The following is a 17,802-nucleotide window of genomic DNA, read 5'->3' on the forward strand; positions in this document are numbered from 1 at the left end:
CATAAAAAAATACAAAAGATGCCCAGTGTAATCAACCTAAAACCTCTTATACGAAATGTCAAAATTGACACATTGAAACAGGAGATGTCTGAGATTTCCAAAATTGTCATCGATTTCATAGCCGGAGATGATTGTATACCTTTTGGAAATGTTGGCTGTGTTTTTGCTTTTTTCGTGGAAACTAGACGAGCTTGATGACTGATTTTCAGCGAACGCTTATTGTTACTGCTGCTTTATAAGATAAGATAAATTTTTAAATAATGTAAATTAAGATAAATAAAATTAGCCTTTTTAAGAAAAGGGTGGTGTCTGCAATGCCAAATTAATCTTTACGTCTTCAGTTATGGTGGTTTTAACTTTTATTTACTCAGTAAAAATACTCACATTTCCTGATGAGCTTTTCGTCCCCACAATTTTTATAAATTTGACCATTTGTTGATTAAAGTACAAATGTTGGACAGAACGACAAAGGAAACGTTGGTAGTCAATAATTCTGGTCCAGTTTTGACCATCGAGAGAGATTTCGATGTAGTAAGAATAGAAGCTGCAACGATATTCTCAGGAACTTTGTACTTTTTCTTTAATTTTACCTTTTACTGTTCTCATAAAGTCTCATTTTTATGTAGTTTATACTACACGTTTCACAAAGTCGCACTACAATACTTTCCTTGCCATTTACAACGTGATGAGCGCCATGATTTTCGCCGATTATTTCACTCAGTAAATGATCAGTGTCCACTCCAGCAATCGCTCGAGCTCCACAGTTTTTGCAAGCAACATTCACATTTTCGACTTTAAAAAACATTTCATTTTACGAAACAGTTTAACTTATACTCACCTGCATAATTACATCTAAGTTTGGATCTCCTCGGCTTCACTCCAACAATCTCTGAAATGAATTCAACTAATGTTTCAGTTTTCAGCAAATTAGTGGGCCACACTATGGACACTATTTCGGCCACTGACATTGCCGAGAACCGAATACACTCTAATATTGCATCATCAACACTTTTGTTGTCTTTGCACCATTTTTCAGCTAATTTAAAGAGCTCTATTTCCCTAACTAAGCAGAAGTCACGTTGCAAATAGCTAATTAAAGATTCCTAAAACTTCTTGTTAGTTAAGAGATGAAACTGTTTTTCTTTTCTACCTTTGATAACTGTTGAGAACTGCCATTTGAGAACACTTGGGCAAAATTGTCATCTATAAACTGGTGACAAGTTTTTTGTAATTTAGCTAAACCATAATGGTTTGCAGTGTTTAAAATAGAAACCACATTCTTCACTTTTATAACAGATTTAAGTTCAGCAATGACTCCAGAACTAACACGATTTACTATGTTATCTTCTGATAGCCCCAAATTTTTTAAAACTTCTGGAATCAATGAGGGAGATTGTCCTAAAACCAAACATTTAGGTGAACAAATTACCATGAGCAAACATTGTTACTAAAAGTTCGGTTTTGAATAACACCGTCTTTAATGTGTGAAAGTGCTGTTAGTAATTTTGAATCATCAATCATTTTTGAGGGCCTGACAATTTTAAAAATTTCAGTCTCGGTAAAAGAAGTCAATCTGATGCAATTTTTAACCTAACCATCTGTGTCTGTATTGACTTTGCACCAACGTTCTACCAGTTTGAACACTTCAATTTCAGGGAGAGAAAAATCATCGCGTTCTAACAACGCAATCATGGACGCCTAAAAAAACAATTAACAAGATTTAAACGTGTCTTTCAAGTTTACTTAAGACTGTCATCTTTAAGAAATTCCGCGATATTTTTATCCATGAAATTCAGACAGTTTTTTTGAAGTTCTTGTAGATGGCATGCGGTTGCTGTATAGACTGTATAGACATTCTGACTATTAAGAAAAGTAGTCATTTTTTCAATCATAAGTTTCGCCAAAACCTCCAACGAAAACTTATGAGCAAGATTTAAAATTTCAGCCACCATATCGGCTTCAGACGGAATAGAAAGAGTTCCTACAAACCAACCTCAGATTTTGATTTAAATTTTCATCTGTTTTACCCAAGTAGATGTACTTCAACACTTCTTCAAAAGCTCGCAACGGAACATCAATTTTTACCTCCTGAAAATGAAACAATGCCGTTACTAAATAAAAGACGCAGGGACGTACTTTGGCGTCGGCCAACAAGGAATCAAAATAATCACAGCGACCTGCGAGAATCACCTAAAATGAGAAATTCCACGTCGTAATCTTATCGTAAATAGCAAAAGATTGCATCAAATTATTTAGCGAGAAACTCACCTTATGGGCGTTAATTTTGACATCTCCGACATTAAAAATGACGTCGGAGAATCTCGGATTGTTGAGAAATCGTGCCATGTTCTTGTCTAAAATTCCCCCATCAGAAATAACTTTGATTTCCAATTCTAACGCCTCCTGCGCCATAGTTTGGAAGAGTGTAAATTCACGAGAGGACAAACTGCTAATTGGAAGAATTGAAAACGACTGAGCGATAATAGAAGATTTTATTTGAGAATTGATAAGATATCGTGGACACGATTTATCGCGATGTGGTTGTTAGTGGCTAGAATGTGACCACCGAAATTTGAGAAGCGCAACCACTAAACAAAATCTGATGGAACAAAACTTACTTCAGATTAAGAATCAGGTCGCCAAGAATTATTAAATGATCGAAACAATTTTGTCAAAATGGGTCTGTTGGCAGTTTATTTATACCGAAGAAAAAGTTAATACTCTGAATTTTCGCGTATAATTTTGTATTAAGAAAATTTAAAAAGCATGAAAATCAAAACAAGCCACAAATATTAAGCTTTGTTTGAACCAGTAGGTAACATTTTTAATAAATTTCTTATTTTTTTTATTATTATCTTATCAAACTACACAGATCTATTTTTTGTGTTTACAGAGCTCAATAATTAAAGTAAATCTTACCTTATCTTATCTTATCTTATATTGTCACTTGGAGAACTTTTGAAAAGTACCCAATTGTTTTAAAACAATAAAGTAGAAAAAAGTTTCATTTTTGGAGACGTTTTTTGGCACGTTGCAATCAAAATTTAGAAACCGTTCTATTTTATCATAGCTATTTATATCCAATTATTAATATATCAACGATTAATTGATAAGATGATAAAGTAAGACGCACCTTACAGCTTACTACATAGATTTTATCGCGCGATTAAAATTTTAAACATCAAATCAACTGACGGTTCGAAATTGTGAATTATTGTCTTTATTCCTTTTACAATAAAAATTATTTTTAAGAATTTTCAAAAGGTCATAAAAAGTATGTTTAAAATTTTTATCATAAGAGTAGAAGGAAAATTTGAAAGGGAAAATTGTCTATCTTGTGAGAAAGAAGTCAGCCAGTATTTTAGATAAATTTTAAATCAAAATTACGACAAATATTGCGGAGGAAATTTTCGAATTTTTTACTTCCGTTTCTTGGAATTTTTCGGACACTTCGGATAATAAAATAATTATTAATTATAATAATTATAATAATATTAAATACAAGGTGTTTATAAATGTTTCTAGCATCAAGGGTGGCTATGGAATGTCAAAGAAATTTGCCGCTCATTACCAATGTGGGTTTCGATTTTTCAACTGACATTTTCAGTTAACCTCAAACATGGAGCAAAGTAAGTTTTGAGAAATAAACTGTTCTAGTTGTGGTTTAAAACCTGAAAATCAAAAAATTGGACACAAAACTGTAACTGAAACGTCATTGACGTAAATAACATTATAAATAATTTTCAAGATAGTCATATTCACTATGAAAACAAAGCGGCAAAATGGTGTACGACAAGAATCCCAGAGCCTCCATTGATGCTAGAAACATTTATAAACACCTTGTATAATAATTATTAATTATTATTTAGATATAAAAATAAAAATGACGAGCATAAACACCTATATTAGGGTAAATTAAAAAATGAAAAGTGCTACCAAAAACCGTAAAAGAGAAGCAAACAGAGTGCCAAAAATGTAAGATGAGCGTTAGAATGAAAGTACTAGTAAATAAATTAATTCCTAAGACAAGCATTTACATTTTTTTTTAAATCAGAAAAATCGGCCATAGAAAAACATAGGGTGCGATTTTGTTTCTTAAAACAATAAATATCGGCAGTGATAAAATATAGTCGTGTTTGTCTTTTGCATTTGAAATTTGTATTTTTTACCTTGTCACTTATCACTTCGTCTCGTATCGTTCAGAAACAAAAACCTCAATAAAAAAACAAATAAAATATGTGAAGGTTAAACATCCTTTCAATATTTTGCAAAAGGTTTGGAGATACCTAAATTTTGCACCATGATCTAGTAACATATAGAAAATGCTACGGTGTCTCTTTAGGTATGCAATCTCAAAGCGGACTGATACCATAATTAGTTGCTTGATTGACGTCCGCCCCGTTATCTAGTAAAATACGTACAATTTCATTTTGTCCCTTTTGGCGAGCAATGTTAAGCGGGGAAGCACCATTTTTATTTGTTTGATGAATGTCCGCCCCGTTGTCCAGTAAAAGACGTACAGTTTCATTTTGTCCCTCTTGGCAAGCAATGTAAAGCGGGGAGACACCATTATTCGCCGCTTGATTAATGTCCGCCCCGTTGTCCAGTAAAAGACGTACAGTTTCATTGTGTCCCTCTTGGCAAGCAATGTAAAGCGGGGAGACACCATTATTCGCCGCTTGATTAATGTTCGCCCCGTTGTCCAGTAAAAGACGTACAGTTTCAATTTGTCCCTCTTGGCAAGCAATGTAAAGCGGAGAGGCACCATTTTTATTCGTTTGATGAATGTCCGCCCCGTTGTCCAGTAAAAGACGTACAGTTTCATTTTGTCCCTCTTGGCAAGCAATGTGAAGCGGGGTGGCACCATCATTCGTCACTTGATGAATGTCCCCCCCGGTGTCCAGTAAAAGACGTACAGTTTCATTTTGTCCGTCTTGGCAAGCAATGTGAAGCGGTGAGGCACCATCATTCATCGCTTGATTAATGTCCGCCCCGTTGTCCAGTATAAGACGTACGGTTTCATTTTGTCCCTCTTGGCAAGCAATGTGAAGTGGGGAGGCACCATTATTCGCCGCTTGATTAATGTCCGCCCCGTTCTCCAGTAAAAGACGTACAGTTTCATTTTGTCCCATTCGGCAAGCAATGTAAAGCGGGGAGGCACCATTATTCGCCGCTTGATTAATGTCCGCCCCGTTGTCCAGTAAAAGACCGACAGTTTCATTTTGTCCCTCTTGGCAAGCAATGTGAAGCGGTGAGGCACCATCATTCATCGCTTGATTAATGTCCGCCCCGTTGTCCAGTAAAAGACGTACAGTTTCATTTTGCCTCATTTCGCAAGCAATGTGAAGCGGTGAGGCACCATTTTTATTCGTTTGATGAATGTTTGCCCCGTTGTTCAGTAAAAAACGTACAGTTTCAATTTGTACTTTTTCGCAAGCAACGTAAAGCGGGAAGAAGCCATTATTCGTCGCTTGATTAATGTCCGCCCCGTTGTCCAGTAAAAGACGTACGGTTTCATTTTGTCCCTCATGGCAAGCAATGTAAAGCGGAGAGGCACCATCATTCGTCGTTTGATGAATGTCCGCCCTGTTGTCCAGTAAAAGACCGACAGTTTCAATTTGTCCCTTTAGGCAAGCAATGTGAAGCGGGGAGGAGCCATTATTCGTCGCTTGATTAATGTCCGCCCCATTGTCCAGTAAAAAACGTACAGTTTCATTGTGTTCATTTAGGCAAGCAACGTGAAGCGGGGAGGCACCATCATTCTTCGCTTGATTAATGTCCGCCCCGTTGTCCAGTAAAAGACCGACAGTTTCATTTTGTCCCTTTTGGCAAGCAATGTAAAGCGGGGAGGCACCATCATTCTTCGCTTGATTAATGTCCGCCCCGTTGTCCAGTAAAAGACCGACAGTTTCATTTTGTCCCTTTTGGCAAGCAATGTAAAGCGGGAAGGCACCATCATTCTTCGCTTGATTAATGTCCGCCCCGTTGTCCAGTAAAAGACGTACAGTTTCGTCTTGTCCCATTTCGCAAGCAATGTAAAGCGGGGAGGCACCATCATTCGTCGCTTGATTAATGTCCGCCCCGTTGTCCAGTAAAAGACCGACAGTTTCATTTTGTCCCTTTTGGCAAGCAATGTAAAGCGGGGAGACACCATTATTCGTCGCTTGATTAATGTCCGCCCCGTTGTCCAGTAAAAGACGTACAGTTTCATTGTGTCCCTCTTGGCAAGAAATGCAAAGCGGGGAGGCACCATCATTCGTCGCTTGATTAATGTCCGCCCCGTTGTCCAGTAAAAGACGTACAGTTTCATTTTGTCCTATCAGGCAAGCAACGCAAAGCGGGGAGGCACGATCATTCGTCACTTGATAAATGTCCGCTCCACGTCTAAGTAAATCTTTTATAATTTCGTTATTTCCGTGCAGAATGGCGAAAAGAAGTGGTGTGAATTCATCTTCGATGGTAGCAACATTAACTTTCGCACCGGAGGATAACAGAAACTTTCCAATATCAAAATGTTTATTACTAATTGCTACTAAAAGCAGAGTCCAGTTGTCGATATTTCTGACGTCAACTAAATTTGAATTATCGCAGATGAACAATTCGAATGCTTCCATGTACCCGAATTTTGCCGAATAATACAAAATATTGCTCACGTAGTTTGGATTGAGATATGACAGATTGTTCCCTTGAATTCTTCTCAGTTGGACTTCAGCTATTAAAGAGGTAGTTTGTTGTGCATACTCCAATGGTGTCATTCCAAATAAATCATCAACTTCGCGACTATTACATTTGTTTAACAAGAAGTCTAACATTTCGGAATACTCTGGAGATTCTGCAGAACTACTAAACCGATAATCATGATCTACAATATACGCCCCGTTCACATTTTCCACCTTAAAGTGAGGATGTCTTTGCCCCCAAGAACAAACCAAATGCAATAAATTTCGACCATGTTGATCCTTACAGGTTGCAATGTCATCTTTACAAGTTTTCAATGAATCTAAATTTCTGTACAAAACCGCGACATGAGCCGGAGAATCTTTTGCCGAAAGTAAATCAAAGAAGAAACGAACGTTGTTGTATTTTTCATCAAAGAGGATGGATTTGAAGAAATCTTTTTTATCCACATTTTCCGAAAGATACAATGCGACTAAATATTCTGCGAATGACAAGTGGGAGAAAGAAGAAGTGTTGTTCTGGTTGTCCACAATTAAACCAATGCGAAGGTTGTCTTTACTATCCACGTCACATTCGACGTTCAATTGTGTTAATATTTCTTCTGGGAAAAGCAACTTCAAAGCGAATTTTGTATGTGTTATCATTTGTTGTTTTATCCACTTATTAAACTGTAGTTTTGAATTATGATTTGTCAAACTATAACCGAGTTTTTCTGTATAAAACACTTCAAGTTTCTGCTCAAAGAAATGATGATACAAATTGTTAAGTAAAAACCCTCCACTGAATAAATCAAGTTTGCTGTCGTTCTTTATCAGTTCCGTCATCATGTAGAGTAGCAGCGGCACACCCAGAATGTTATTTTTCTCGACCAGAACAACAGAAGTCTGCATTTGTTCAATAATTGATTCGAGTTTGTCGATGGAAATGACACTTTTAAGACGATCGCGAATGTACTCCTTCTGTTCTTCTGTGTCAAATTGAGTAAGATTTCGAGACAAAACATTAAATTTGAGTTCCAAAGATCGTTGCAAATGACTACGTGCTGTGATCCACTGAGACCAACTTTTTTTAGAAAACTCTAAAATTATGTCACCCACAGTTCCAACTTTTTCGGTATCAATTTCGTCCAGTGCATCCCAAACAAAGATGACATTGCTTTGTTTCGCAGACATCTCAAAAATTTGTTTATCCCGGAGACTCAAATGCTTAACTTTTTCCGTTGTTATGAAAGTTAAAAATCTATTGGAACTGTGATCTTTACTTGTTTCAAAAAAATTAAAAATATCATTTGGGTCTATTACAATCGTCCAAACATTTGAGAGAGTTTGGTTTTTGAGACTTTTCATTAATTCTGATTTTCCCATTCCCGGTTCGCCCACTAATAAATTGATATTGTTTTGAGGTTTTTCAGACCACAAAATTGTCTCTTTTAAACGATCGAAAGACCATCCATTTAGTATCTGCATAATGTCGCTTTTATTTATAAATTTGGAGAAAAGATCAAAAAATTTATATTTTTGAGAAAATAAATTTGTCAATTTATGATTTTGCAACTGATTAATGTCGCCCTTACCACGAATCCACTCGAGACAAATGTCGTTTAACCACCTTAAATGGTGGCAAATTTCAGTTTTTATATTTTTTTGGGAAAGTATTTCAAAGTCCTGAGTACAACATTCATTTTCAGAAAAGTAGACAAGGAATTTTGAATTAATATTTGCTGAAAGGGAGTCATCATTTTGAGTACCAATTTTGATAAAGTTATGACGGCTAAATTTGCTTCTTAGACCTTCGATGTCTTTTACATTGTCAATGATTACAACCGTTTTGTCCTCAATATTTTCTAAATAGTTAATATCTACAAGATGTCGCAATAAATATCTGGGAACATACGGAAAGCTGAAACTCTCTTTTTCACCGCCTAAATTTAAGGGACCGTTTAACATCTCGACTAGATCGTCGCACTCAATCATTTCAGGTAAGGTTTTTATTTTTTTGCATAGTTCGTCCAAACTAATTTCATTTTTACCTTGAATCGAACACGTAAATATTTTAGTTATTTTGTCAAATAAATCTGTGTGAGCTTCAACTTGAGATAAATTTTTGAAAATATTAAATTTTTCTGATAATTTTTCAGTTTTAACTTGATCTCCTAATAAAATATAATTTTGATCCGGACATAACTTGAACACATTGTAAATGAAGTCATCGTCGGCTTCTATAACCAGCGGACATTTACCTTGCAACCAAAATATTTTATTTAAAGTTTCATTCTCAAGATCATCTAAACTGTTAAAATCTTTTTGAGTTAGCTGATATGTATTTACCAAGATTCTGACATCTTTTAAATCGCGCACTTCGCTCTTGGTAGCACTCCACATATTTTTACAATTTTCGTACGATTCTGTCTTTAAATAAACAAAATTGAAGGTGGTAAATGCAGTTTTCAAAACTTGAATTTTCTCTTCGCTTCTAAAACAAACATCGTCAAAATGCAATGATTTCATTTTGGAAGAGAGAAGCTGCAAGAGAATTACACGCTTAATCCAAGTTTGGTTTAACTTTTCTTTCCTTTTCGCTAATTTGGCCCAATTCGCTATAAACTGAATGTAACTGTCAACATCTTTCTCTGGTGCCCCACAAAACTCTTTGAATTTTTCATACATTTTTTTTTTTGTTTTTTCAACATTGTATTGATTTGCATAAAGATAAAATTTTCTAAAAAACTTTCGGTATTCTTCTACTTCAACGTCATTATTTGAACTAGAAGAATCATCGACCACATAAAACTGATAACATATTTCCGTGCTACTAAAAATCTTGAAATTATCACACAAACTTATTTCTTTTACACCAACTTTAAAGTTTTCACCTTGAATTTGAAGAACCGTCGTGCCCGGATGCTTAAATTTAAGGTTCGTGTACAACACAAATTTATCACAATTTGCCTTAATTTTCTTTACGGAATTAACATACTTCTTAATGCTAAAATCGCCTTTTTCTGCCTCGAGCTGACTTACTAGCAAGATACCTTCATTGTTGCTGTGCTTGAGTTGAAATGCAACGACTTCATTGAAACTTCCAGCTGTCGTTTGAAGCACGATGTCGTCAAAGTCGCCATATTCTTCGTCATTCGACGACATCTTGAAGGTTTCAATTTCTTCCTTCGTCGCCAAGTTGAAGGCAAAACTGGCAATGTTGAAATTCTCATAATCTGTGCCTAAATTTGTTGTTCCTTGTCGTTTCTTAAAAAACTGGAAATATGAAAACTTCATTATTATTGTCTACTAGTGTCAATGTTAATTTAATAAATTATGCATCAAATTTTTGATTTGAATGAAATAGGTTGTTAAGAACGTATTTTAATTCCACAAGTCGCTTTCTAGACTTCTAAATGTGAGAAATGCGCCTTTTAATACTTTTAAGACACTAAAAAAATTAACAACTGAAGAAATACATTTTAATTTTCGACTAAATTTTGAGAGAAAATTTTGAACAATATTATATCATCAATTTATCATCATCCGGTTTTGGTGACTTTTATCGTTACTAATCATTATCTGTGCTTATCAGTTTATCACTTTGTTTAGAATCAATTTCTTTATTGGCAATTAAGAACATGTCAATTTTCCGAAAAACTTTTGAAAGAAGATGGAAACACTTACCTCAGGCTTATCAGTACAATCCGATTCCAGACTGCGTCTTTTCTCGTCTTTGGACATATTTGTACAAAATTTTATATCGTTTATGGTCTCATTTGAAACTAGAAAAAGTTATCTTATCAGTGTTATGTCATCATTACATTACATCAAATTTCGCCAGAATAGGTCTATTGGCAGGTTTTTATGACGATAAAAAGTTAATACTAAAAATTCTCGCCTATAATTTTGTATTACTTGTACTTTAAAATTTTTATGTCTTACCGTTTAATTGGCAACTTACAAAGTCTCGGGCCAAAGGCCCTCGACCTTGTAATCTAGTTGCCCTCGAACATAAACATCCACATTATGCCCTTAATACATAAATAACTATTGATATGCAGGGTATAAAATGTTGACAATTCGTAAAACTTTTGTATAGGTTATTAACAGGACAACAATTTTGAAATTTGGTGCAAATTCATTCTGAGACTTACTCCACCCAGTTACAAAATTATTGAAAGAATTAGATAATCTTTAGAAAATTTTGATACTCCGAGTAAGAAAAATTTTGACATTTTCAAAAACCTCAATAAGCCTTAAAAAGCCTGTAAATCAGGCTTCAGTGTAATCCGATTCTAGTTGAGTTGAGATGTTTGTCGACTTTTATCGCTTTTGGACATGTTTGTACAAAATTTCAGATTCAGAAACTATAAAAGCTTATTAGCACTATCTTATCGTTATCAGTATGACTTTACATCAAATTTCGTCAAAATAGGTCTGTTGCCAGCTTATTTATAACGAGGAAAACATTAAAACTCGTATTTTCGCCTATTATTTGTATTACGGAAATTGAAAAGGCACCAAAGAACGTAAAAAATATGTCATAATAATTAATGTAAAGCTTACCTTTAACTATCTTCTATCACTTGGAGAAATCATAAGGACTACAAAAATGTTTCGATGCAAAAAAGTAAAAAGAAGCTCACTTTTGGAGACGTCTTTTAGCACGTTGCGAACACTTTATGAACCGTTTTACTGTATCAAAGCTATTTATATCCAATCTTTATTTATTATCAATGATTGATTGATAAAGTAAGACACACCTAGATAAATGTAGAAGGAAAATTTTAAGGTAAAAATTGCCAATAAATAAATAGAAAGTCAGCGAGTAATTTAGATACATTTTAAATAAAAATATTCAAAACCTGTAGAAAATTGCTTAGATATATTTGAACCTACCTATGAAGGTATTTACTAAATAAAAAAAAACGTTATTTGTTAAGGAAATTTAAGCTGTATGGAACTTTGAATTTTGCGCTGAATCCAAAACCACTCTTGTTTTTTTGTCAGTCAACAAATAATTGAGTTAGATTCGTTTGAAATTTCGGCTTGGCGCCAGAGGACCGAAACTTTGAAGCTCCAGAAACGATTTTCCCCGATATCTCCGGAATTATGGCAAATATAAAAAAACCTTTTTTGAAGTCGTTTTGCTCGCAATTTTTTACTTTAGAAATCGATGTTAGATAGTTCAAAGGAAGGAAGGAAAGAATAAAATATTTACCATTTTCTACATTCGGAAAGAACTTTCTGTTTTCTTGATAATTTCGACAAAATTTGGAGGTGCTACTAGTACCGACAACACTATAAAAAAAATCGTATTTTTGGTTGTATTAGTGCTACAGCAATGAAATTTGAGGAAATTGATACTTTTAGGCTCATTTATTGACTGTGCGAAATTTCTAAATTTTGGAGCAACACACTCAGATTTTAGAAATTTTTGTTTTTAGAACCGATCCAAAATTTCAAAATTCTATAAAAAACCGTACTTTTGGTTGCCTCAATGCTACAGCGATGAAATTTTAGGTGGCTGCTACGTTTAACTCATTTATTAACTGTGCCAAATTTCAAAATTCTGGAACAACAGATTCGGATTTTATAAATTTTTATTTTAAGGACGGATCCAAAAGTTACAAAATTCCGTAAAAAAATGTACATTTGGTTGTGTCATTGGTACATCAACGACATTTACGGAGATTGCTAGTGTGGACTTATTTATTAACTGTGTCAAATTTCAAAATTTTGGAGAAACAGATTCAAATTTAAAAAATATATACTTTTGGAACGAACGCAAAATTTCAAAATTCGATAAAAAATCGTATTTTTGATCGAGTCAGTGCTCAGGGATGAAATTTGGGGACGTTACCATTCTTGACCCACTTATTAACTGTGTTAAATTTCAAAATTCTGGAGCAACTGATTCGAATTTTATAAATTTTTATTTTTAGGATAGACCCAAAAGTTTCAAAATTCAATAAAAAAATCGTACTTTTTGTCGTGTTAGTGCTACAGCTATGAAATTTCATTTCATGAAATTAATTTAAACACGTTGCTACTCTTGACTAATTTATTAACTGTGCTGAATTTCAAAAGTCGGAACAAACAAACTCAGATTTTTAGAAATTTTTATTTTTAGGATAAATCCAAAAGTTTCAAAATTAAAAAAAAAATCGTACTTTTGGTCATGTTAGTGCTACAGCGATGAGATTTAAATAAGTGACAATTTTTAACCAATTTATTAATTGTGCCAAAATTCTAGAGCAACATATTCGAAATTTGGAATTTTTTATTTTTAAGATGAATCCAAAAGTTTCGAAATGTAATAAAAAAAATTGTACTTTTGGTCGTGTTAGTGCTACAGCAATGAAATTAGGGGACGTTACTGTCATTGACTCATTTATTCACTGTGTCAAATTTCAAAATTCTGGAGCAACACAATCGGATTTTGGAATTTTTTATTTTTGGGACGGACCGAAAGTTTCAAAATTCTATAAAAAAAATCGTACTTTTGGTTGTGTCTTTGCTATAGCGATGAAATTTGGAGAGGTTAGTTTTCGTGCCACATTTATTAATTTTATTTTTTGGACAAACCTAAAAGTTTAAAAATTTTATTAAAAAAATCGTAGTTTTGGTTTTAAAAATGTAAATTTTCTAATTGATTGGTTTTAATATTGCCGAAATGGTATTTTCCGCAATCCTTAAAATGTCTTTTGATTATTTTTTGTTCGCTCAAGAAAAAGGTAGTTAGCAATTAGGAAATTACACTAGGTGGCCCTCGGAATTCAGTCGATCTCGCTTCTTTCGTGAACCTCGATTTTACGTGGCGTTGGATTAGAATTTAAGATAGCATATTTATTAGATCCACAAAATTCCGAGGACCACCTATTTAACAGTATTTAGTCATTTAACATTTAGAAAAGGAAATTTTAAGATTCGATTCTTAAAACTTTATTAGAAAGAATTAGACATGGCAAAATGTAAATTTTCCTGATAATTTAAAAATGAAAAAAAGAATAAAAAGTTTAAAAGAAAATAAATTAAAGAACGAACGGTCTTCGCTATTAAAAATTTACTACGCAGAAAATTCAAAACTGTCTAAATTTTTGTCAGTTCTCGAATACTAATATACTTAGTCAATTTTTGTTTTGAAATTTACCATCTGTATTGCTGTCGGCACCCTCCCTTGCTCTCTGGGGCGCGAGTTCTGGGACACCTGTATACAAAAGAGATGGAAAGACAAAAATTTTTAGCTTTAATAGCCAAAATTATAATGCAAAAATGCACGTAACAGACCCTATAAAAGAGGACCTCACATGGTGGCTTAACGCCCTACCTTCGGCGGCTAACAGCCTTACTCGTGACAACTTTGATGTGGAATTGTTTACAGATGGGCATTCGATGGTGACTCTCGAGCACATGGATGGTGGTCCGAAGAGGAAAAACCAAACCTATTAATTTCTTTCAGCTACTTGCAGTATTTTAGGCTCTAAAAACCTTTCTGGGTTCTAAATCTAATTGCAATGTACTACTAAGGTTAGATAATAAAACGGCAACTGCTTACATTGACCACATGGGGAGTGTTCAACATCCTAAGCTTTGCTCTCTAACAAGAGCTATCTGGATATTTGGCTCATACAGGGTGTTCAAAAAATGGCGGACCAACTATTCACTACGTGAATCTTCAGATAATAACTAGTAGCTAAATTAAGTTTTTTCAATTATTGAGTGCTTCGTTGGAAATCCACAGCCACTTAAAGGGGCGCTAATTATGGCACAAATTTTTCCTTATAATGAACTCAAGGTTTACAAAATTCTACTAGAGTTCATGTTTTGGGTAATATTTACATACCTAAATGCCTTAAATGCCTTAAATGTTGATGCAAAACGTTATTTTGCACTTTTAAAATTAAGCTCAAAAGCGCAAAATTAATCTGGCAACATTTCACTTCAAGAATTCAGTTATTAATTGTTGCCTAGTGCCTGACAATGACCATTTTTTTAGAAAATGAACATTTTTTAGGTGTCACAAATTAGAGGAGTTTATTTCTCTAAAGATGTATAATTTTGCTGAATATACCGACACGTGATGGAAACAGTCGAGAAGCAGTAAGGGGCAGTAAGGCTTGTGAATTTCCTAACTGTCAAATTCCCTCCAAGAATACTTTTCAACGATTTTATCAACAGGTACGTGAGACGGGCCGATTGGAACCAAATTTATCAGGATCATGGAGGACCCAGGACTATTCGCACACCAAGAAGAGAACAAATGGTTCTTGATCTACTTTGTGACTTTTACTGGTCAGGTGTTATCAAAATTAATTGCAAACCATAGTAACCAATTACATGATTTATTAATAATTGTAACTACCAAAGTGTTACTGCGGTCACACAATTATACTACTGATAATTCCGGAAAGAACTGAACAGTGTTGCCGTTTTTCGCAATATTTAAAGTTATTTTGCTCCCTTACAAAGCTTCAAATAAAAATTTTAAACAGCATTTCCAATTCACAGCGTCTTAGAGTTTGAAGTTCTTATCAGTTGGTCCGCTATTTTTTGAACACCCTGTATATTACATCCAAAAATAATAACATTGGCTGACGAGGAGTCCAGAATACTTCCTCCTGAAACAGCATTCGAACTTTCACCGAATAATTTTGATGCGATAGTTAGAGAACTGGGTGAAACTGAAATAGACCTCTTTGCGTCTAGTACAAATCACAAATGTGAAAAGTACGTGTCAAGGGGACGAGATGCCGAAGCTTTCAAAATAGATGCATTTACACTTAATTGGTCTAATATTTACTTTTATGCTAAGAAAGATAATCAATGATAGAGGAATCGGTATAGTAGTTGTACCCCTTATTCATAAGACTAGCAGATAGCGAAATTTTAAATTTTCGTCTAAAATCTAATTCTCTAATCTTTGCGCGTAGCACATCAACGAGTTTTACAACGGATCTTACCCTGGCAGCCGCCAGGTTATCAGGGTGGCTTATCGCATAAGAGGCATCCCGGAGGAGGCACTCGACACCATCCTTAATTCCATCTCATCGTCAACAATGGCCCAGTATAATTTAACTTACAAAGCTTGGTGGTCTTACTGTTCCAATCCATTCAAGACCGAGCCACAGAAACTTATAAAATTCCTACAGACAATGTTGGCAACCTCGAATGTCAAATACAACACGTTTAACGCACACCGTTCGGCCTTATCACTTATTCTACCTGGTGATATAGGAAGCCACCCTTTAGTCAAAAGATTTCTCAAAGGAATATCTAGACTACGACCGTCCACGCCAAAATATGACACGACTTGGGATCCCCAAATAGTACTTGACCATATTGGATCAAATCTACCCTGTAACCAAAACCTCAGTTTTACGGAACTATCTAGAAAACTTGCTGTTCTATTAGTCCTCTGTACAGGACAACGCCTGCAAACAATTTCAAAAATCAGAGTCTCTTGTATCAGGAAAATTGAAGAGCACTTCGATATATTTATTATCGACCGCATTAAGACCTCAGGCAAAAATAGCAAACAGCCTCATTTGCATATTCTTTTCTAAGGGGGTCATTCACAAAACTCGATAAGGTCGGGTAAGCAGTTGCAAGTTACCAAGTCAGATAAGGTAATTCTTGATCTGTTTGCAAATGCCAAAACCATGGCTACCAATAACAGGCTCTAATTATCGTTAAACCTAATTCTCTAAAATTTGTAAATATTTGCAATTTCTCGGTAAGCATCTCTAATTTGCGGCACACGCTTGGTTCCCGCAACTTTATTTTGAAGAATTTCCACTTTATGAAAAATATAATTGTCGATGTAAGTATGGGACAAATGTATGCAGCAAAACTAATTTCACGTTTATTACCAATATTTGTAGTACAAAATGGCTCTTTGTGCAGCAGTGGTAGCAGAGATTTGTGGTAGCAGAGATTTTTGATAGCAGAAGCAAAGACAAAGAAAAAACTGTTTTAAATAAAGAATTCAAAATAGAAGAGATCTGACATTATTTCAAAGTACGAGAATAACGAGAAAAACTTTTTTGTAAATCAAAGAATTGATTGGAAACCGTTTAATCAGAAAATCAAAACGGTCCAAGGCCTTTAATGTTGATAGACAACTTTATGTCGCCTTAGAATTTTTGGCTAGTGGAGGATTTCAATGGTTAGTAGGCAATACAATCCAGATCTCTCAAGCTTCGACAGGTAGGATCATTCGAGGTGTCGTTGATTCCCTTATAGAAATTGCACCACAGTTTATTAAATTTCCTGAAGACAACGAAAGCCTCGTTAACATTAAACAGCAATTTTAGGGAATTGGCCACGACGGGGGACTTTGCTGTGGGTTCCCCAATGTGCTTGGAGCTATTGACTACATTCATGTATGTCTACAGAAACCATCTAGAAATCCGGAGCAATACGTGGACAGATTTTTTTTTCATCGGTTTTGATACCTTTACCCATCTTGTATAACGTAACAAGAAAGCAACACACTTTAATATCAAAATAATTTGACATTACTTTTACATTTCTCATAATAATAATAATTTTAAATTTGCAATGTAGGCTAAGATTAAGTTCATTGACTGTAACTAAATAACCAAGATGGTGCAAAGTACCCGCCATGATGTTCCTACTCACCAGCCATATTGGAAATAGTGGATTCAAATTTTTAGGCAACCCGCAATTCTCAAGTGTAATGTTTTACTCTAAGTTGAAATACACCACCGAAAATAGTTTGAAGAAACATGCAAAATTTTAATAAATTATGACTAAAGTTGTATACCACAACCAAAATAATAAACAAGAGCTTTAATTAGAAAATGCTAGGTTCTATTTGACCATTTTAAAAATTTTCGAAACTTATCATTATCACTCCTACATTTTTAAATATTTTTATAGATTATAAAAACTACAGACCATTTAGTATTTACACTTATTATTTTTAGATTACAATAAATTAGGAACTAGTTTATCAAAAATCCCTGGAAATTCTACGGCAGCAAAGAAAAGAAAACAGACTACTTAACTTGACTACTTACAAATAAATTTTTATTATAAAACTCATTATTTTAATAAATAACGATGCTTGTCAACTTGTGTTAATGACGTCGTCGAAAAAACATCTTAGATAAATTAA

The 17,802-nt window shown here is 34.4% G+C and overlaps 3 protein-coding genes and 1 long non-coding RNA gene across 13 annotated transcripts in view; all 4 read right to left on the reverse strand.

Annotated features, from left to right (window-relative positions):
- The window catches only part of LOC148182298 (uncharacterized), a 3,911-nt gene extending 3,791 nt beyond the window's left edge, over positions 1–120 (reverse strand). The window contains exon 1 of the long non-coding RNA XR_015769581.1: positions 37–120. This is a non-coding gene — a long non-coding RNA (uncharacterized LOC148182298). The remainder of the gene's footprint in view (positions 1–36) is intronic.
- LOC148182299 (BTB/POZ domain-containing protein 9-like) overlaps positions 1–1,533 on the reverse strand; it is a 5,324-nt gene extending 3,791 nt beyond the window's left edge. For 3 of the 9 annotated variants that reach the window (XR_015771732.1, XM_088050283.1, XM_088050189.1), the window contains exons 1-5: positions 1,449–1,533; positions 1,151–1,398; positions 839–1,103; positions 591–792; positions 385–544 (exon numbers count right to left, since the gene is read on the reverse strand). Coding sequence is in view for 8 of the 9 variants with exons in the window: in XM_088050283.1 (XP_087906409.1) it covers positions 385–544; positions 591–792; positions 839–1,103; positions 1,151–1,398; positions 1,449–1,521 (948 nt within the window). In the remaining variant the exon portion in view is untranslated. Of the gene's footprint in view, positions 1–150; positions 232–384; positions 545–590; positions 793–838; positions 1,104–1,150; positions 1,399–1,448 lie in introns of those variants that run through there. The other 6 variants (XM_088050490.1, XM_088050737.1, XM_088050572.1 and 3 more) reach the window with 5 other exon arrangements.
- Positions 1–11,319, reverse strand: part of LOC148182295 (uncharacterized) — a 21,732-nt gene extending 10,413 nt beyond the window's left edge. Inside the window, exons 1-3 of the mRNA XM_088050067.1 lie at positions 11,226–11,319; positions 10,344–10,441; positions 2,920–9,932 (exon numbers count right to left, since the gene is read on the reverse strand). Coding sequence (XP_087906193.1) covers positions 4,353–9,932; positions 10,344–10,400 — 5,637 coding nt within the window. The 5' untranslated portion in view covers positions 10,401–10,441; positions 11,226–11,319 and the 3' untranslated portion in view covers positions 2,920–4,352. The remainder of the gene's footprint in view (positions 1–2,919; positions 9,933–10,343; positions 10,442–11,225) is intronic.
- On the reverse strand, positions 1,607–9,798 carry LOC148182300 (BTB/POZ domain-containing protein 9-like). 2 transcript variants are annotated; one of them, XM_088029141.1, is made up of 6 exons: positions 9,710–9,798; positions 2,269–2,449; positions 2,137–2,190; positions 2,028–2,088; positions 1,744–1,981; positions 1,607–1,698 (listed from the first exon to the last, which is right to left on the reverse strand). In XM_088029141.1, the coding sequence occupies exons 2-6, from the start codon at positions 2,410–2,412 to the stop codon at positions 1,689–1,691; spliced, it is 507 nt and encodes a 168-aa protein (XP_087885267.1). In that variant the 5' UTR covers positions 2,413–2,449; positions 9,710–9,798; the 3' UTR covers positions 1,607–1,688. The 2 variants fall into 2 exon arrangements, with proteins under 2 accessions (XP_087885267.1, XP_087906985.1); XM_088050859.1 differs by lacking the exon at positions 9,710–9,798 and having other exon boundaries at positions 2,269–2,888.
- Positions 11,320–17,802: the final 6,483 nt, after the last annotated feature.

Source organism: Gnatocerus cornutus, chromosome 1, assembly GCF_029298725.1.
Source record: "Gnatocerus cornutus isolate USDA-ARS CGAHR chromosome 1, icGnaCorn1.1, whole genome shotgun sequence".
Lineage (NCBI taxonomy): Eukaryota > Metazoa > Arthropoda > Insecta > Coleoptera > Tenebrionidae > Gnatocerus > Gnatocerus cornutus.